This window comes from Gobius niger (assembly GCF_951799975.1).
Source record: "Gobius niger genome assembly, chromosome: 17".
Lineage (NCBI taxonomy): Eukaryota > Metazoa > Chordata > Actinopteri > Gobiiformes > Gobiidae > Gobius > Gobius niger.
The window spans coordinates 5,035,210-5,057,280 of record NC_136868.1 but is presented as its reverse complement, the minus strand read 5'-3'; the positions used below and the strand labels follow the sequence as shown (position 1 = coordinate 5,057,280).

General features: G+C 41.1%; 1 protein-coding gene across 3 annotated transcripts in view; it reads left to right on the top strand.

Moving 5' to 3' along the window:
* The window catches only part of mcf2l2 (MCF.2 cell line derived transforming sequence-like 2), a 213,814-nt gene extending 192,197 nt beyond the window's left edge, over nt 1–21,617 (top strand). For 2 of the 3 annotated variants that reach the window (XM_079574860.1, XM_079574859.1), the window contains exons 31-36: nt 3,416–3,487; nt 5,066–5,170; nt 5,467–5,576; nt 10,168–10,283; nt 18,633–18,706; nt 21,266–21,617. In XM_079574860.1, coding sequence (XP_079430986.1) covers nt 3,416–3,487; nt 5,066–5,170; nt 5,467–5,576; nt 10,168–10,283; nt 18,633–18,706; nt 21,266–21,351 — 563 coding nt within the window. In that variant the 3' untranslated portion in view covers nt 21,352–21,617. The remainder of the gene's footprint in view (nt 1–3,415; nt 3,488–5,065; nt 5,171–5,466; nt 5,577–10,167; nt 10,284–18,632; nt 18,707–21,265) is intronic. The other variant, XM_079574861.1, reaches the window with a different exon arrangement.
* Nucleotides 21,618–22,071: the final 454 nt, after the last annotated feature.

The following is a 22,071-nucleotide window of genomic DNA, read 5'->3' as shown; positions in this document are numbered from 1 at the left end:
TTAGGAAAACATCCAGGCCATCAAAGATGTCAAAGACAATGCTGACGCTCAGAGACCCAAGACACTCAGATAAACCATCATAATGAAAATCACATATATGTATTTGCTCGGGTGAAAAACACCCGGCAATAGTGTTCTAGGGTTAAAGCAATAATATTGACGACATGTGAACATAGTGTTTTAAAAAGCTTCTGCAATGACTAAAGATCCAGTGTGACTGATCTAATACTTAAGGCAGATGTTCCTGAACCTAGACCTGACCCGCTGCTGTGACTCCAGATCATAGCAGTGAGTTAAATCCAGGCGGCGACTTTTTATTCGGTCAGGCAGTGCATCGTCAAATATGTCAAACACATCAAACGGTTTCAGTCACGACCCCCGTGTTCAAGACCCCTGCTAGTTACATTTGTCGTTTCCAGTTCGATACCTTTTCCCATCAGAGCCCCCGCAGAAGCGTAGACTCCCTCCCTTCACGTCTGCGCACATTTCAGATCTGTTGAAATGCATGAGATGCATAGAGGAAGCCAAGTCTTCTGTGCGAATGAAAACAGTGTTAAAGGGTAGACAGTGCAGATACATATTCTTTCATAAAGGAAGGCGCAGGTAATAATAGTTTTTGAAGAGGCTGACATTTGGAGCACAGGGTGACATTCACGGAGCTGTACCGGTGCAGTTAGCTCATGAATACCGATGTGCGGCGTTTAGAGCCACCGGGGCGCGCCGTGATTAAAACGAACTTTCACAAGCCCCCCGCACGCACACGACTTTTATCCTATTTATTTACGAACATCAAACGCAAAACACGGCTTCCGATCCATATATAAGTTCGCGTTTATGAGCAACTTTGGCGCTTGACGTCTTGTCTGTTCAAAAAGTGAGAGTCGAGAAAAGTTTGATGGAGCCGGGAAGAATAACAAGCCATTAAAGTCGACCTGTCAACATTCATGAACATTTGATGAGATAATCAGTGAAAAAATAATGCAAAACGTAAGTCGGGCGATACATTCGATATTTACTGTTTCGTTTTGTGTCCAATGACTGACTGCCTTGAACTTAAAACACCGCGGAAAAGTAGCTTAATTACCCAACTGTCAAAATACTTCTCTACAAAAGTTCTTCTTTATACTAATGAAAAAACATGCTTATAATACTTTTAGATATTCAAAATGATTGGTACTGTGTCAAATTGTACTTTTTGTGGTCTTTCCCCAGAGCCATAAGGTCTGTGCATAACTTCAAATCATAACAAGTGACTTCCTGTTTCGATCTAGCACGCCAAAATAAAAGCACACAGCTCGTCTCATTGATTAGTTCAGTAGGTACTTGCAAAATTACAAGAATATAATTAAAAACACACATTTTAAGTCTTTTGTCTGGTAATGGTTAGGCAGAAAGGAAGTTGAACTAATGAATAAGACGGTGCTTTTATTTTGGTGTACTGGATCGAAACAGGAAGTCAGTTCTTGGGCGGTGTTGTTATGATTTGAAGTTATGCACAGAGTTAGAAATGGGACCTTGCTTTGTAGCGTTCTGGTTTCCTCCGTGTGCTCCAGTTTCTTTTACAACTAAAAACATGTGCGATAGGGTCACCCCTGAGGCCAGGACTCATAATGAAAAGATGTTCTGATGTCAGTGGGGCTTTATGGTTAAAGGAATAGGCCACCGTTTTTACATACTGAGATATATTCTTACCTTAGCTTTGACGAGTTCTTTAGGACCTGTCTGGTCTTCATCCGTGCCTTCAATCACGTAAACACAGCGCAGACGGCGTTAGCATGTAGCCTCTCCCTCTCCTCTATAGTTATGTTCCACTACAAAGTATAATTACACAAAATTAAACAATGTGGATTTTCTAAGCGGATAAAAGGGGGGACTATATTGTAAGGCGTAATAATACCAGGAGTAGTTCGAAATCCGCGCAGTAATCTTCACTTTACTTCACAGTAATCTTCATGCCAAACTACTCCTGGTATTATTACGCCTTACAATATAGTCCCCCCTTTTATCCGCTTAGAAAATCCACATTGTTTAATTTTGTGTAATTATACTTTGTAGTGGAACACTTCACGTAAACATATTTAAATAGGGAAAACGTGGAAGAGCTTGGTAGCTTCTATCTTGACCTGTTTTGGAGCTATAGAGGAGAGGGGGAGAGGCTAAATGCTAACGCCATCTGCGCTGTGTTTACGTGACTGAAGGCACGGGGGAAGACCAGACGGGTCCTAAAGAACTCGTCAAAGCTAAGGTAAGAACATATCTCAGTATGTAAAAACGGTGGCCTATTCCTTTAAAGGATGGGTCAGGAAATAAATTGACTAAAGGGCCTATCTCACTGAAGGGGGATTTGCGGAGACTTGGATTGATTGCCCGCATACAAAGGGCCTATTTCACCGGCCTGGAGACTAGTTGGAGACTCGAGTTGCCGCTGGTCATGGAGACGTTCTCCAGAGATCAGGCGGGTCTCCAGGTTGTATCGGTGAAAACCAACAGCTTCGATTTCTGTCTGTCATGGTCTCTGAGAGGTCTACGCTGTCTCAGTTGTGGCACAATTCCTCCGAGACCTGTCTACCTTATGTCGCTTTGAGATCCCCTTGCAGAGACGTCACAGAAAGTCTCAGGTTGAGGACGACTAATAGTGTTCGCGACACAACTGCTTGAGACCGAACACACATAGAGACTGCATGAGGATTCGTCTTATCTCCAAGGGCTCGGAGACAGCCCACCTCCACTTGAGTCTCCAACTAGTCTCCTGGCCGGTGAGATGGGGCCCTTAAAGGAACAGGCCACCAGTTTTCCAGACTGAAATGTGTTTTTACCTGAGCTTAGACGAGTTAATACGTACCGGTCTGCTCTTTGTGCCCGTGTGGAAGAGCTTGGTCACTTCTAGCTTCACCCCGTTTGGAGCTATAGGAATATACTGGGAGAGGCCAAATGCTAACAACATCTTTGGTCGTTTTGCGTGACTGACCAGAAGACCGTGAAGACCAGACAGTTACGTATCAACTTGTCTAAGCTCAGATAAGAACATACTGTATCTCTCTTTTGGTTTTGAAAATGCATTTTAAACTCAGCTTTGTATTAATTCAGTGAGCCTGTTGACATGACAATAATATAAGGTACTGAACAGATATAGCTACAAGGTAATTAAGGTTAATCATCGCTTAATTTCTTTTGCTGAGTTCGGCGTTTTATTTCTCATTTATGAAGTGAAAAACAAGAACAAGCTGACGCACGTCTCCAGTTTTTAAACTTCTTCAGCCATTGTTTGAATAAGTCACTCTAAGCAAAGGTCGCCTCGAACACAGGAGCTGACATTTGCCTCGAGTTTCTCACGCGTTCATTTGCATTAAACTTATTAAAAAGTCGTCCTCGTGGAAAAACTTGTGAGCGCTGAACGTGCTTCGTCCTTGGCCAGGGCCGCTCTCCGCCAGCGTCAAGAGCAAGAGGCACGAGATTAAGAGCGACCCCACGCCGTTCGGCTACGAAGGTACATCAGTGTCACTTTGCAGCATGGCGTGACTCTTCTTCCTAGTATTTATATTTTGTTAGTTTTTGTGTGTGTGCGACTATGCCTAAATATTGTTTTTTATACGTCTTTACTTTATGTTGGGAATGCTTTGTGCCTTGTTTGTGTCTTGAGTTTGTTCTGCCATGTTTTGTTGAACACTGAAGTTGACGTTGAAGCATGAACGTTGTGAAGTGTATCCCTTATTTACAATTGATTAGAGCTGTCACGATAAATACTTTATATTGCCTTATCAATATTTATCATTTGTACATTTATTTTTCACCCGAAGTTGTGTTTCATTGTATTTCATGGTAGATATTTTAACACATTGAGTGCCACAAACGGAAAACTCATTTTTGCGGGAGGGTTTATATTGCGAAACTAGACACTTTAATACACCTCATGTGTGATTTTGGTAGCTCTGTGATGAACAGAAGTGAAATAAATTATGAACAAAAACTTGTGAAGAGTCAGGATTTGGACATTTTGTGTATTATTATTGCTTTTCTTTTTTATTTAGGTGTAGGTATTTGTGGTGTTGCGTAGTGAACAGCTGTAAACCCGACACTTCTCTCTCACTCTCTGGAGCACGTTTGACAAAGCAGAGCAGCTTCCCATAGAAAGATCGAAACTGTTGAGATTTTAACATTTCTCTAAATAGTCAAAATGGCTCCAAGGACGGCTTAGAAACATCCTGTTAAAGTCTTCAATCTGAGAATCAGGCTGTTTTAAATGCACACCTGATTAAAGGCGATCATAACGAGCGGTGTTTCAAAACATGTCAACAATGTCGTTGAAAATTGACTTGAAACAAATATTTTTAGGCATGTGCCTCTTCCCATAACGTTAGTGTCCGTCCAGAGAGGACAGAGTTGGAGAGAGGAGTTAATCAGAGAGTGTTGCATAAAACCCCTGTTATCTCCGAATCTAGAAAAAAACTGTGATTTTGATCAAACTAGCCTCTGTTTAGCTTTGGATTTCTCAGGAACCGACACATGTAGAGTTAAATTGTTTTCACCTACGGAGAGCTTAGATTATCGTCTTTCAAACGAGCCATAGCATGTGTCCATAGCTATAACAGAGAATACGCTGTGGTGCTACAAATATAATGAAAAACAGTCTGGATTGTTGGCACTCAACAGCTAAATCCCCAAAACAGCACGGCACTCAATGTGTTAATATAAGTAGTTTCCGATCAAAGGTTTAATGTGAATTTTAAGCTTTAGAGGTCTGTCATTAGGTCCTCAATAATGTTGTTAATATTTTCCAGCCTCAATATATCAAACTTCAAATCTTATCGTGAAAGGCCTACATTTGGCATGACCTAGTGAATCGATGGACGTTCATCCTGCCATTTTGTGTTGTGAGTTATTGCATGTGAGACGTAGCTCATCGTGGAGATGTTCACACACACATTGCACCTTTAGGCGAAACACTTCTCGTGATGGATGTTTTCTGGCGTTGGCATGGCCTGTGTGTTCTGGTTGTTGTCGTCGTGGAACGAGTTGTTAAACAGGCATTGAAAGGTGACACAAAAGGCTGGTTGGCTGTGTTCAGATACGTTGCGTGGTGCTATGGCTGCAGTGAAGAAGCGACAGAGCATCACCAGCAACTTAGTGTCGGTGGGTCCAGCCACTGTCCCCAGATCGACATCCCAACCAGGTAACCTCAATACAGTGATGTTCAGTGATGTATTCTCATGGTGTCAGACCCAGTTTTCTTCTATTTTTAATGTAGCACACCTTTCTGTTCCGAGTTTATAGTCAAATGTAAAACATTTTACGGCCTTTAACTGTGAAAGCTGTTTCACTACTCTCCTCCCGTGAGGCCCATGACACACTTTTGAGACTGAACACGCTGTCTGTAAAGAGGCAGTCGGCGCAAAAACATTATTTACACTAGACGTATGTGCATTTTATTGACAAACGAACACTAAACGTCCTGTCCTGTCTCTGTAGGTTGGACTCAGAGGCGTCTCCCGTCTATGGACACTGAGGACTTTGAGACCATCCCGTCCAGCGCAGAGGAATCGTCCAACTCTTCAGAGGAGGAGGGCAGCAACAAGAACGTAAGGCCTTTTGCTTTACAACTTTGCCTGCATCCACTTCTGGCAGGATTTGTTGGTGAGTTTTACGTTCAGCAACACTCTGTGCCCAAAGACTGAGATCAGCTGACGACCCGGACGTCCCGAATGACCAGGCTATTCCACCAATGGATTTCTTCTTTCCTGTTTCATGAGGCTCACATTGTGAAATAGTGGTTCAAGGAGACATCATTTTCACACATGGATTGGCCGCCGCTCAGTCCAGATCTTAAAGTGCATATAATTTAATGCTTTTGAAAATATTACTTATTTGGATGGATAACGTCTGTTGTAAGTAAGTTCCCATTGGCATAACATGGTTGGCACGGCAACAGATTGAAATAGTTTTCCTCTATCTGTGTCTCCTCCTGTCAGTGTCCAATAAGAAAGGGAGACTATAAACGTCACGAAAATGGTCAGACAGAAAGCTGGGTTGCGGTTTTAGCAGAATCTTAAATAGAAGAAGTGACTTCCTGTTTCGATTCAGCACGCCAAAATAAAAGCACACAGCTCGTCTCATTCATTAGTTCAGCAGGTACTTGCAATATTACAAGAATATGATTAAATACACACATTTTAAGTGTCTGTTTATAGCTAGGCAGAAAGAGAGTTGAACTAATGAACTGCTGAACTAAAGAATAAGACGGTGCTTTTATTTTGGCGTGCTGGATCGAAACAGGAAGCCACTTCTTGGGTGGCGTTGTTTTGAAGTTATGCACAGAGTCAATTGTGTTAACTATGTTTTAGCAGAAGTTGTGTCATATGCACTTTAACCTTAAGAATCTTTGGGATGTGCTGGAGAAGGTTTTGCACAGTGGTCACACTCTCCCATTTTTATCAATACAAGATCTTGGTGAAAAATGAATGCGACACTGGATCTTTTGATATTGCAGAGGCTCACTGATACAATGCTATAGTTAATCAGTGTTGTTTTCGTCAACAAAGACAATAACGATATCTTTTCGTTGACGCCCCTTTTTTTTAATGACGATAACGTAACGATGACGCCACTGTCGCCCCAACGTAACGATGACGAGCTCTTTGGGGACTAGAACATGACGAGACGTTTACGAGTTTACGTCAATGAGACGAGACGAGACAAAAATGGGAGAAAGTTGTTGGTCAGATCGTTTGTGCGCGGAGTGAGAGAACACACGGTAAACGTGACCCGGAGCGGCGCCGTGCTGCTCATGATGCGGCAGCGGCGCCTCTTTCTCTCTCTCTCTCCCTGTGGCGTGCGGTCACTGCTCACGTACATCCTCCTCGGAGCGTCTGACATCCAGGTCACAGGGACTTTATTGTTTCTCAGGACAGTTTTCAATACCGTTACGTATGAACGCAGAAAGCACGTTGATGTAGCTACGTATGTGCAGACAGCGCTGTTGGCAAAACAATTTTTTTTTTAAATCTCGAAGCGATGATCAGAGGACGGGGAGAGCGGGCGATTTTGGGAAAAGTGCTGTTCACAGTCGGCCGACCACTTCTGCCAGTGCCTATGGTGGTGTCATCTGTTTGTCAAACGCTATAGAAAGCCAATAGACCTCTATTGTTTATCCCAATTTCCAAGACTTATTGAAATTAATTATAACTTCTTATAATGAAACAGACGAAAACTTGACAAAAACCTTTTTTGAAATGACTAAAATGTGGCTAAACCTAAAAGCATTTTTGTCCAAAAGACTAAGACTAAAACTAAAAGGGCTGCCAAAAACAACACTGCAGTGAATGCATGCTGTAAGGTAGAACCTGTGGCCATTATTTTGTGGTGACAGTGTATATATGGTTTCAAAAAGCCTTTGTCATTGTGAAAAACTACAAGTCAAGTTAGATACAGTTAATTTTTGAATGGTTGCAATGAGCAAATGATTTTACTAAAATAAATAGCAATAGATGAGATGATGTAAAACAAATAGGGCATGTTTGTTAAATGGAGACGCAGCTGTGGATTAAAGAAAGAGAACAGAAAGTCCCTTTGTCCTACATACATCTACACTTTACATCCAGCTAACGACGTTGGATATTAATAAATTCATTACTGACATTCGGGAAGTTCACATTGTCAGAGTTGGAAATGCAATCCGACCTGACCCGTTCCACTGGAGTTAGCCTGCCCCATTAATCATCATATCCTCCGCATCAGTCAGTGTCCGGGGGGCTCGGAGTGTGCGCACGTCCATTCGCTCCCATTGTCCCAGAGCACCCCTTCCCCCCCCTACCCCACAGACAAGCCCTCTGCTGCTTAATTACTTCCCACGGACGCACATCTCATTAGCGGCAGGCACTGACGACTTGACATTTAAGAAGCGAGGGATGAGAGCGGCGAGCGGGAAGAGAGCGGAGGAGAGGGGCGAGCGCGGAGCTTTTTCTGCAGCTATTAAAATCTGTGTCATGTAGCGGCCACTGCATCGCGCGGGAAGAGCAAATCAAAGTGGCTCTGTTTATTCGGCGTTGGGAGATAATAATTGTTTGTGTTTGGGGCATACGGGGGCTGCTGTGATGTCAAAAACAAAACAAGTCGCGATGGGACAGGCTCGCGCTGTCGGAAAATGAAGGCACAATGGCACAGTTACGCTCGGTCATAATAAACAGGGAAGCTCGCAAAATGGAGTGCAGTGTGTTAAACGGATGGGCTGGGACGGCGAGAGTGACGGTGACACGGGGGCCACGTTCACATCTGGGCCGCTTGCGGGGAATCCTGGTGCATTTCCAGGGAGAAACCGCTATACGTTTGTGGAGCTAGTGAAAGAAAACAGGAACCAAATAAGCTATGATTTCTGTCGTGTAATAACAAAAACACTACGTACAAGTGCATGAACGATTGATAAATATATTCAGGTCTAGATTTATTTCTCACAAAGTTTAAACACCACCGTCACAACACAGATGTCAGAGAGATCTCCAGAGTGTCTCTTATCAGTATCACAGCACTGAACTTAATAGATCAATAGAGATGCACCGATCCAGCTCTTTTGCTTCCGATACTGATCCTACTCAAAAGTGGCTGCTGTGAGTGAAAAAGTGAATGGTCCCCTTTTCTCCATTATAAGATAAAGTCTTTTCATTTATAACTGATCTGTAGCATCATGACAAGAAAATATATTTATTAATAAACTAATGGAAAAACATTTAAAGGGACTATACAGAGTTTAAACATGTTAAACTTATGTATTTTCCTCCCCCTACATGTTCCAACAATGTCCTAATGTGTAGAATGAGCTCAGACCTGTTCACCACAACTGCCTCTAAAATCCTGCACTGTCACTTAAAAAGGTGTTAATTCGGGTCCGAAGTGCCGTCACGCACAAGCTTAATAGACACTGCAGTTACATGTATGACCTGAGGTGGCAGTAGTGAGTATAAAATGGCTAACTTGCATCTATCCCCTTTAACAAGGATCACTGGATTTTCTACACTATCCTTGAATATATGACAGGCTAATTAGTTTACATTAATAAAAAAAAAAACTGCCCATAAAGTGATCTAATCATTACAACTGGTGCATTAGAAATATCTTAAAGGGACTATATGGAGTTTAAAATGTTAAAACTAAGTATTTTCCTCCCCCTGCATGTTCCAGCCATGTCCTAATGTGTAGAATGAGCTCAGACCTGTTCACCACAACTGCCTCTAAAATCCTGCACTGTCACTCAGAAAGTTGTCAATTCGGGTCTGAAGTGCCGTCAAGCTTAATATAGAAACTGCAGTTACGCGTAAGACCAGAGGTGGCAGTAGTGAGTATAAAATGACCAAAATGCAAAAATAAAAACACTTGTCCGCTCCAGCAGTGGCCGATTTGATTTTATTAGACGTCTTTAAGTATTTCTATTATAGTTTCTGACCAAGCTTTAATTAGTTGACATTAGCGTTAGCATGCTCCCGTTAGCTTTAGCATTATTTCTTGGTTAAAACTAACTCAGCTATTGCGTTCTCCATTTCTGTGCTTTAAAATGACATACAGCATGCCCATATTCACTAAGATTTAATTGGTGAAAGTTGTGTTTTTAAAGCGGTGATAGCCAGCATTGGTATTGGTTTTATATTTGTAGCCGATGCCCGATATCGTATTTTTTACCAGTATCGGCTAATTATCAATACCAGTATCGGATAAGCAAAAATCTGACCATAGTTTTAAGGTCTACTTCCATGCTTGCGTCCAACGTTGACATACTGCCCCCTGCTGGTTATGGCTGTTACTGCAGGCTGAAAACATTGTGGACATGCTCTTTATCTGCATCGAGAAGGTGGTTTGGTGACTCAAAAAATAGAAATCGTATGGTCACAACAAATAGGTCAGCATGAGATCTTTTGCAAATACATATTTCCCATTGTCTCCATTTAGAGTGGTTATGAATAAAAATTGCAAGCATGATTCTTGGTGTCGCTCAGTGGTTCCCAGAGTGGGGTTTACGCATCAAGCACATTCAAAGAAATTGAGTTTGATATTTACTTTGAGTCATTATTCCCTCATCAAAAACACATCTGGAGTTGTGTGTGTTTTGAGCCATTGATCTTGAGTTTGAAACATGAGAACTTTGACCTTGACTGAAAGATTTGCTTGTCCTTTCTATCTGCTCAGGGGGACAGCAGTCGTTACCGTGTGCAGCTGACGTACGAGGCCCGTGACCCGCGCGACCTCTCCCTGGAGTCTGGGGAGATCGTGCAGTTCCTGGAGGAGGCGGAGAACGGACAGTGGTCAGTACCTTTCACCGCCGTCCTTTTATATCACAGTTAAATGTACTGTGTGCGGGAGCCCTCTGCCATCACTGTGATGACCCCATAATAACCTCTCATTTCAACCAGTGTTCTCCAAAGCCACTCAATATACAGCAACCTACAGCTTTAATTTCTGTAAATGATTGGCAGTGACATATAGACAATACATGCTTCCATTTTTGAGCATTAATTTTACTATTGTGCTGAAAAGAAGTCCTGGTAACGGTTTAGAATACAGCCCGCGTTCCAGGTGTAGGTACGGGGTAACAAGAAAGCAATTACACATGTAAGTACAGGTATTCTTACATGTGTAACAAGGGGGAACAATGTGTAACGAGGCAGTACAAAGTGTAACAAGGCAGTACAACGTGTCAAGGTATTTATTTTCATTTTTTTATTTATTTCATTCAAAAGTAACATCATACAATTATAACAAAACCGCCAATACAGTATTAATGAAACTGAACAATTAATGGTGCTGAGCCATCAGATAGTTGTGGCAAAAGGGAATGTGGTATTATGTGCATACATTTTAATGTTGCAGGACAACAGTGAAGACATGACCCCAGGCATTTTTATTGATTGTTCTTTTTTTTTTTATATTGAAAGTAATTGCACATGTAATTACATGTAACACACAGAAGCAAGAGTGAACAGAGAAAAATAAGTGTCCAAAAATGATCAGGCTTAATCAGTCATTTCTAAGTCAGGCGGAGCCTTTCTGTGCTGATGTGTGACCTATTGTTTGTAGTTGTCGGGGAAACAGGAGGAAGAACATGCACATCTGCACAGAGAGGCTCCGTCTGAATTGAACCCGGGACTTTCTATCTGTGAAGCAAAAGTGCTAACCACTGCATCATCATATCACATGTACTTATGTTGTACATGCACTTTGATCGTGTGATCATTTTTGGAGACTTATTTTTTCTCTGTTTACTCTTGTTTCTGCTTGTTGCAATCAACAGTGTCTCACTATAAAAACAAACAACAGTCAATAAAACTGCCTGGAGTCATGTCTTGACTTTCACAAAAGTAATGCTGTTGTAACATTAAAATTAATGCACAGTTTATAATACCACATTCCCTTTGGCCACAACTATGTGATAGCTCAGCACCATTAATTGCTCTTTGAATATCTTTACTACACCTTGACACGTTATTACACTTTGTACTGCCTTGTTACATATTGTTCCGCCTTGTTACACATTGAGTACCTGTACTTACATGTGTAATTACTTTCTTGCTACCCGTACTTATACCTGGAACGCGGGCTGTGTTCTAAAGCGTTACCGAAGTCCTCCCAATGTGTCGCTCTATTCAGAACTCCTGAGGTAGTATATTAGGAGCCAGCTACAAGTTCACTTTAGTTTAACTTTTGATGTATCACCAAACTATTTAGAGAAATAGCCATAATGAAGCATGCAGTTGTGCCAGAATGCCTGAAATTAAAGTGTTCAATCAACACTGGTGCCACCCCAGAAGGCCTAAGTGCCTCCGTGAAATAAACCAGTGAATAAAGACTGGAGACACCTCAGCAATAATGTATTTGGAGCATTCATTTTGCCTACAATTGTTGACTTTTGTAAGTGACTAATTATTTCCAGAATTGTGGCCAAAGTTTGGAAAAGCTCAACAAGTATCTATTTGATCTGTTTGTCGTCCCCTTGAAATTATATTGAGTAATTATAAGCATGAGCACAAACATATTATACATTTCCATTTTGCTTTATGAGCTGTCAAAACTATTCATCAAGTAATTATTGATTTCTGTTTGTCACATTTTGACGTCTAAAAATGACTCATTGCTGATAAAATGTCAGAAATGTAGAAAAAAACAACCAAAAGCATCAAGGTCTGGCTGGAAATACAGATATTATTTTGAGTTTATCGTCCAAAGCGAAGAATATTGTGGTTTGTTGTAGAAAAAAAAAAGTTCTCAGCTGCAAGACAACTCAAAGAAGTACCAAGGTTACTTTAAAAAGGAGTGATCAGAAGGTGGATTACTTTTATGGAGTAATCCCAACACTGCTCAGAAGTAGTGCTGGGTGCTGTTACATTTTCTTTCGATACCGGAACTTAAACGATATTTGGTGTTCGATACAATACCTGAACAAGACTTTTTTCAATCTTATACGGAAATATTTGGTGTCTAGAAGCAGAACAAGATACGCAAATTTACATTATCAGGTTCATCTCCAATGTCATGAAATGGGTGGAAAATTGGGAATAATTTATGAAAAAATGGGGGGAAATTGGGAGAAATTGTGGCAAAAATAAAGGGGGAAAAATTGGGAAAATATTAGTGGTGCAAAATAACTAAAACATAGTGGGGAAAAATTGGGAAAGCTTTTTTTTTTTTTTTTTTTGTTTAGTTTATTGAAGGACAGTGTGCAGTTACATTAAAGAGACTATACAGTTTAAAAATGTCAAAATTATGTATTTTCCTCCCCCTACATGTTCCAACAATGTACTAATGTGTAGAATGAGCCCAGACCTGTTCACCACAACTGCCTCTAAAATCCTGCACTGTCACTCAAAAAGGTGTTACTACGGGTCCGAAGTGCCGTCATGCTCGAGCTTAAAGGAATAGGCCACTGTTTTTACATACTGAGATATGTTCTCACCTAACCTTTGACGAGTTAATATATCCCCGTCTGGTCTTTGTCCGTGCGCTCTGTCACGCAAACGGAGCACATACGCAGCCTCTCCCACATGTCATATAGCTCCAAAAAAGCTCACGATAGAAGCTCTTCCATGTGTTCCCTATTTAAATAAAGTTACGTGAAGTGTTTCCAAGCGAAGTATATTTACACAGAAATGTAACATGTCGATTTTATAAGCAGATAAAAAGGGGTACTATATTGTGAGGCGTAATGATACGAGGAGCACAACGTCCGCGCAGTAACTCCTAAAGGTTATTGACGGAAGTGAGCGGGGGAAGTCTTTAGGAGTTAGCCCTAACGGTGGCCTATTCCTTTAATATAGAAGATGCAGTTACACGTACGACCTGAGGTGGCAGTAGTGAGTATAAAATGGCAAACTTGCATCTGGCCTGCACCAGATTCAGCGCTGTTAATTTCCATTTGTAGTCCTACACAAATAAAAATTGAAATACATATCACAGGCAATTATAAGTGCAATAAACAAGTACAAAGTAAAAAAAAAAATTTTTTTATTTAGCATGAATGAAAAGGAGCAGAAAGAAGTAAAAACTTATTATATCTGCCCCTTAGTACAAGGTTCATTTGAGCTGAGTCACTTCCTTTAACGCTGTCCCAGGACAAACAGCATTTGGTTTGGTTTTTTGGTTGATTTTTTGTCAGTACCTGCTATATTTTTTTCTATGCCGGTAGATCCTAAACTTTTTTTCCAATACCAGACTGGTATAGTTTAACAGTTCCCAGCCATAGTCAGAACTACTCACAGACAGAACTATATAATTGTAAGGAGACGTAGCAATTCCGGATACTTTTCTGTCTGATACCGGACATTTAGCATCACCAGTTGCTCGAGCGATGACAAACAAACCACAAACATCACACAACTCCGACAGGGTCCAAAAGCAGATCAAGGCTCGCTCCTCCAGTGTCATACAAGCACATTATCCCTCACAAACCGTTTTTTTATTTATAAATTGTTCACGAGCGAATAAAGCGCAATTCACCGTCCGCGTAAACACCATCAAACGCTCCCCGCTTCTGTCTCTTTCTCTCTGACCGGAGACGGAACCGCCGCTCTCGCCCCCACGAGATTAAAGCCCCTCGATCGGAATTAAAATTTCATCCGCCCCTCGCATTACCCCGACGAGAAGCGCCACAACAAAACGTGCCGCTAATGGTCCGCCCTCGAATCAAGGCCGGGGCGCTTTGAAAACACAAGCGCTTCAGATGAATAATGCATCGCTTTACTTTACCCTACGCAGTCGACTCATCTATCTCCCCTTCAGCCCGGGAAAATATAGGAAGGAATACAATGTTGTTTTTTTTCTCTCATCCCCAAGATGTCTTGAATTTCGCGACTCGCTAATGCCGTCTCGGATAAAAGCGTTTTGAAAAATTCTCATTTTTCATCGCCGCATGTATATTTCAAAGCTGGAAAAAAAAGAAACATCTCCTGTCTGGCTGCTTCTATACGGGTTATTGCCACTAAAAGGCCTATCTCCCTCTGCCTCCACGCTTCGGCGAAATGAAGAATTCATAAACCCCCATCTCGTTTTGTTGAGGCGACATCAAAGTTATCTCGCCAACTTTTTTTCTTTTTTTTTTTGAACTTCCGTGGCTCGACGGCGGGCGGAAGGTTACGGCGCCGTCTCGGTCAATCGATTTTCGCCGCTCGGTTTGACTCTGTATAGATGTATTTACAAGTCTTATTTTGACGGAAACAAGCGCGTCCGTCCGCCAAGAGAAGCCGGCCGGACCGGATTTAGAATTCAATTTCACACTCCTCTTCTCGCCGCCGCGCGTCGAAGGGGGGGGGGTGGCTTGTGTGTGGTGTATTGGAAATGGAGGTGATAGCACATTAGACTCTTTTCCCGCGGTTGCACAAAGTCGCGAGACGTTTGGAAAGTATAAAAAAAGACAGGGAAAAAAAAGGATGAGATGACGCCGATGTACTTGCAAAGTCGTTAGAAGTCGTTTCCTTCGGCGTGGACCCGCGTGACTGGTGCTGTTGATAATTTTTTAGGTGGTGTTGGAGCTAGGACTAAACCGCATGCAACTTGTGTGAAAAGCAGGACATCCGAGGGCATTCATGTAAGTGTGAAGTGAGTATAGGCCTGTAGGGCTATAGTGGCAGACGTGGCAATAGAAGTAGCCTTGTCCAGTTGTAGTTTTTACTCGATCTGTAAGTCTCTCTGTAAATAGTAGCTGTCGTCCTTTGTATCCTGCAATATTCACTTCCTCCTGGTTTATATGAGCCAGTCACTTCATCCACTTTGTGAATGAGATGCTTGTGAAGGGATATTTCAGGACTTTTGACATAGGGCCTCATTTCCTAGTTATCCAGAGTGCTATTGATTTTTGGAGATATATATATGTATATTTTTTAATTCATGCAGTCCTTATATTTGAAGAGCTTAGTGGTGCTAGGCTAGTGCTAGGCTAGTGCATGTCTATGGTAACTAGTAGCCTGCATTAAAACAGTCTGACCCAGTGCACCTGAGGCCAATCACTTATAACACCAGACTAACCATATAAATGTCTGTGTCGACTGAATGTTTTTTTTAATAAAACCATTTTGCATTTAAAAGATCTTTTATTTGAGCAGCGTTAGCTTCCTGGTTGTAGCTAAGCAGCGGCGGATCTACAGTGGTTTGTTTACCTGCGGCCGGCATTACTAGACGTGGAATTCACAAAGAAGCTTTCTACAAATCTAATATGGCAACTTTGGAGGACGAGATGATGATTTTGAAGAGGTTTTTAATGCATGCTACTAGTTACCATAGACATGCGCTAGCCTAGCACTAGCCAAGCGCTAGCCTAGCACCGCTAAACTCTTCAAATCAACAAAAATTGGATAACTAGGAAATGAGGCCCTATGTCAAAAATCCTGAAATATCCCTTTAATCTCTTAACCCCCGCCTTAACCGAATGCATTTTCTCCATTTCAGCTTTACCCAAATCTAAAAGCTTCCCGACTGGAGCTGACAGCCTGCAGCCCAGTGTAGCGCCTTTTTTGAAAGCTAAGACCTACAAAACTCATCTAAATCGTTGTTGTCGTGTTGTGGTCAACATGTTCTTTTCCTTCACTTTTTTGTTGGGTTTTTGTCTCAAACACTTTTTGTCACGGTTTTTATTGCTCTTTTGTTGCATTTTCATTCTCGTTGACTTTTTCAAGAAGCTTTTAGATTTGGGTAAAGCCAAACTGGAGCAAATGTGCTCGGGTTAACCCCTTAACCCCCAACATAACCAAGCACATGTTATAAGTGGTGTTATAAGTGATTTGCCTCAGGTGCTTTGTGGAGCGGGTCACACTGTTTTTAGTGCAGGCTCGCTGATACCATAGAAATGCACTAGCCTTGCATTAGCCTAGCGCCACGTAACTCTTCAAATATAAGAACTGCATGAATTACAAAAAAAATATCTCCAGGTATCAGCAACACTCTGGATAACTAGGAAGTGAGGCCCTATGTCAAAAATCCTGAAATATCCTTTTAAGGTCAAGGTCAAGTTTATTTATAAAGCACATTTACAAAAACAGTCATCACTGCCCCAAAGTGCTGTACAGGTACACAGTGCAATAATGCAAAACTACAAAAAAACACAACAATGTTTTTTTGCAGTTAAGGTGGAATTCACATTTACTTCAAAGATTCTGTGGTTTATCTTGAGTTTGATTTTCGCAGAGTGCATTCCACAAGTGCTGCTTTGTGGAATGCTTGATTCTTCCAAGACAGGAGTGTACTTTTGTTTTTAGCAGGGTCAATTTCTTTTCATTCTGATTTGGGGCAATTTTACAGAACGCTTCTGTTTCTCCCAACAAAGCAAGGCTGTTATTTTTTGGAAACAGTTGTCTGAAAAGTTTGCAAAGTTTTGAAAAGAATAGAACCCTTTTCAGGCTGGATTGGAACATTGTCAGAGTTGAGGCTGTGACATTTTAGCTTAATCTATCTCCATCTATCTATAAGAATTCAAACACTGTCAATGTCAAACACATACTTTTTTTTTACCTGGTCACAATCGTACAACCATTTTCTCTATGATAGAAATACACAATGTTAAGAATTATTATTTCAGTGCCATAAAGGTTTTTTTTTTTTTTTTTCATTGAAACTCATGGATGGTATTGTGTCTCAGGGCTCTTTGAATCACTGACATTAATCTCAGATGCCTGTGATAATTCATCATCAGGTGAGCCCAGTTAAGGGAAAAACTACTGAAAAAGGACGTTCCACATTATTAAGCAGATCATCATTTTCAAGCAATATCAGAAAGAAAAAGGATCTCTCGATGATGAAAAGCGTGAAATAGTTTAATGCTTGTTTCCGGGGGGCCCTATACCTTGATGTTCTGGAGACTCCATGGGCACCAGCAGCTTCAAATACCTGTGTGCAGCTTTGTAGCAGCTGTTCTCTTAATCTGATGTGTTTGTCTGGCAGAAACCGTCCTCATTGTGCCTTTATCTGCGCAAACCCGTGTGTAGAGCAGTGTTAATTTCGTCAACTAAAATATTTAGTCTTAATTTTAGTCAAGTGTTATTTTTGATGACTAAAATTGGACTAAAACTAAATTAAAAGTTTTTCATGAGACTAAAACTATGACTAAAATGTCCAGATATTTTAGTCGACTAAAATAAGACTAAATAAAAATGAAAGGGAGAGACTAAAATCATCCAAACTCTGAAAGAGCCTCAGATCACGTAAATTCTCGGCCAAAGGATCAGCTCTGAGCTTTGTTCATGTGGAAGCAGCTCCATGAAGCAGAGGAACAAGATTAAATATGATTATAATGAATATTATCAATGCAAAGTCGACTAAATTTAAGACGAATTTAGTCCAGACCAGACTAAAATTGAAGATACTTTTTTGACTAAAACTAGACTAAAATCGAATTACATTTCCGTCAAAAGACTAAGACTAAAACTAAATTAAAATATGTTGTCAAAATTAACACTGGTGTAGAGCACAGAATCAGCCACAAATCTCTTAACAGTACGATGACTACGCTTCATCTTTTTTGTGAAATATCGAAGGTTTTCATACCTAGTCCAAGGCATTCAACTCTTTCACGCTTTTCATCAGCAGAGAGATCCTTTTTCTTTCCCATATTGCTTGAAAATGGTGGTCTAAGGCAGTGGTTCCCAACATTTTTTGTCTTTCGTACCCCTTTGGCCTTTCAGTGGTCAACCGTGTACCCCCTACCTCAAGGGTGTTACCGTTTATTTAGAAAGTAATTACTTAAAAGTGGTGTTTGTAAGAAAAAGGACAATGTTGCAGTCAAAATAAACCTAAAATTCTCCCAAAGCAACACATTTTACTGAAAAATATAGGTCCTCCTATAAAAATGTTACATTTTCCCCTTTTTTCAATCTAAAATAGTTCCAAGTACCCCCTGCTAGGTCCTCGAGTACCCCCAGGGGTCCCCGTACCCCTGATTGGGAAACACTGGTCCAAGGTAAGTCCTTAACTGGGCTTCCCTGACATCTAATCATCCCAGGCGTCTGAGATTGATGTCAGTGATTCAAAGAGGCCTGAGACACAAAACCATCCATGAGTTTCATTGAACATTATTTTCTTTTTACCTCCACGGCACTGAAATATCATTTGCATACTAATTCTTAACATATCTATGCATATACTGTATCCAGTGAAGTGTGTGCTTGGTGTTCTAGGCTAGTGAAGAGGCTTAGGACAGAGGAGACAGGACTGGTGCCGCCTAGTGTCCTACAAACGGCGTCTGAAGGAGGTCTCACTCTCTCTCACTGCTCACACCTCTTTACATCCGCGCTAACGCTATACCACCGCCGCTGCGCACTTTGCTATCGTTGCACTAACACTCACTCCTGCCTCTTGAGTTCATCAACATCTGCCCCCTAGAGACCGGGAGGGCTCTTGTTCACGCACGGGTGGGGTTTTTTCGGGTTGGAGCAGATGGAAGTTTCCGTGTTTTGGCATGTGAAACTTGACGGTTAAAGCATGACGTCACCGCCGAGGCTGCTGTTACTCATTACCCTTATTCCTCGGCTTAAAGGGAGGGGACGCCGAAACCTTCCAATAAGTCGCAGCTGTAAGGATTTTTTCCTTTGGTCGTGAAACGGGTGAAGAGCGGGGAAAGACATTCAGCAAATTGCCAGAGCCGGGCTGTGCTTTGATGATGAGCAATTTCCACATAAAGTGAAGCATATTTCTACCTCTATGTCTTTACAATATCTGCCTCTTCCCTCCACTTGAGCTCATTCGCATTCACCACCTCCACCCTCTGTCTCACTTACCCCTGAGTGATACCTCTGACCTCGCAGGACTCCCAGCTTTAGCAGCTTACTCTAGTATTTGGATATGCACAGCAGTGTGTCCAAACCCTCTCCGCCCCGGTTGCTCCCTATTGCCGTCTATAGACTCGCAATAGTCTGAGGCTGTGTTGGCATGCACTTTGGCTGCGCATGCCCATTGAAGACGCTGGACATTTGAACCACTGACAGTTGGAGGGAGCGGTCGAGAATAAATTATGTTTCAAAATGGGAACGTTTAAAGGTTAAGCTTTTGCATTTCTGCAGTCGTGACTTGGATAGCTGTAATAATCACATCCAGAAATAAGGAGCCATCTGCGTGTGTGTGCATGTGTCCTATTTGGACAAAGTTAAAGCAGGCACAATAGAATGTATAATGCACTGTGTAGTTAAAGATACCTGACCATTAGTATGTTGTATGCTCAGACATGTGTGGAAAAAAACACTGTGCATCTAAAGCTTTTTCTAGCATTTCTGTGAAAGTGACCCTGAACAGTGCAAGTTGTGAAATGTGGCTATAAACTCGTCCCTGTGAAGAACTGGGATGCTTCAATGTACTTTAATCTGCTTTAATCCACCATATAATGTACATAAAAGCAAAGGGTGCAAATAAAGTGGTTTAAATTGCCATATGCACTCTGGAATAGAACCAATTGTGCTTTAAAATTATATGTTTATAAAGGCTTTAATATGATACAAACGAGACTGTATCTCTGGATTCGTCCATATATGGTAAAAAAAAAGTTAAAAAAAATCAAAACTTTCTCTAATTATTCAAAAAATACTTTAACAAATGCTGAATTATGAATATAGTTTCTACTAAATAAAGATACAAAGACATGGAGAGGAGCAAAGTGGTTCAACAGCCCATAAATACATAAATAACGGAGAATGCTACATGTCAGCATCGTGCTAATGCTAACGCTAGCTAGCACTAGCTACGACTGCCGTTTTTCCGCTTCTACTGAACAATCTGCTGTGAATAAATATCCATATGGGCCCAATTTACACTTGACTTTATTTGTATTTGATAAATAACTTTATATTTTGCCAGAAAACGGCTAAAAAGAGTGAAAAATTGTGTTTCCCAAAAGATTCTGTTTTCCCCCTCGACGAAGCCACGCCCCCTTCTATGACGCGATGCCGTCTGTATCTATACAGTTGTGCTCAAAAGTTTACATACCCCGCAGAATTGTTTACCATTTTTTGACCATTCTTCAAAGAATATGAAAGATAACACAAGAAGTTGTTTTCACTGTTAGTGATTGTGTGAAGCCATTTATAGTCAAACAAAGGAATTTTCTCTTTTTAAATCATAGTGAAAAAAGAAAGTACCAAAATGACCCTGATCCAAAGTTTACATAGTTCCCCAGTTCTGTGCATTGTCCCCTTTAGCATCAACCGCCTGGAGTCTTTTGTGGTAGTTGTGGAGAAGGTTCTGTATATTATAATCTAATGGTAAAGCGGCCCAAACTTTTGATCAGGGTCATTTTTGGTGCTTTGTTTCATTATGATTTAAAAAGAGCAAACTGTGAGTGAAAAATATTGTTCATATTCTTTGAAAAATAGTCAAAATATAAAAAACATATGGAAGGGTGTGCAAACTTTTGAGCAGAACTGTATATTAATGTAAAGAAGAAAAAAATCTGTCTGCTTTAGTAATAATAACTGGTTTAGACAACTGTTTAAGACACATCAAGTCCCTTTTTCAGACTTGGTTATTATTGATTTTTGTTTTGATTTAGGCCTGGACAAATATTTTACGAGTTTGTTCTTTCTGTGATAAGTTTTAGAACAATTGCTCTGTATAATAAAAAGATATGACCGCAAAACTATAGCATAGGAATAAAAGAGTGCATAAACCTCATGCATAAACCTAGTACGGATCCCCCTCCTCTTTCCTGTCAGTGGTTTAAACTTCCATTACCCACTCGCCCTTTGCTTGTTGTTGCTCAAAGCTTCTGCGTGTTCTGTAATGGCTTCTCTAACCTCCATTGTGATTGTTTTTCCCCCCTCAGATATCTTCAGCGACCTGTGCACGGCGGCACTCTCCGACTCCGAGAATGAAGCCAGCACGTGGGGGGACATTTCCGAGGGACACTGAGCCTCCATGTTTGTAGTTTTTACCCTCCAATCGGACTACAAGACGCTGATGTAGCGAACAGACTTGGCCTCAAACCCCCGAGAAAGGCTGGAGTCGACACACTGAAACTTTCTTATTATGGAATAACCTACACTTGAAAAATATATTGTTGATATTAATGACGATTTTTAACGTCTTACTCCGAGTTCTTCCTCGAAGTCTTGGAAACCACGCTGGAAATGTTTGCTGCCTAAAGACCCTTTGCACCACACAGTATTACTCCTGACTGTCTTCTTATTACTGGCTTCTTTTTATGGATCAGAAAACTGGAAATCCTCTCGTCGGACTCCAAAACAACCCGAGGATTGGAAAAGCAAAGCGTCGTATCACTTATTTATCCAAATGCAAGTGGAAGCCAAAGGATGCGGCTCGCTAAACTGACTTCATCTGAGAAAGAAGAGGACAGCGGCAGCAGAGGATGCAGAGAAAGCCATGATTTCGCACAGACTGTACCTTGTGGGTCAGGTGTAGGTGAAGGAGAAGTAAGATCTTTGAAGTATTGATGAGTTTTTTACTGCAGTGGTGTGGCACACTGGAAAAAAATAGATGAATGACTTCAAATTGCTCGAATAAAGGTTCTTTATGTTGATTTTAAGTCAGTTTGAAAATGCTAATGGGACAAGCGTAAATCACACTTGAAATCAGACATATTAACTTTTACTTTTAAAACGAATTAAGACA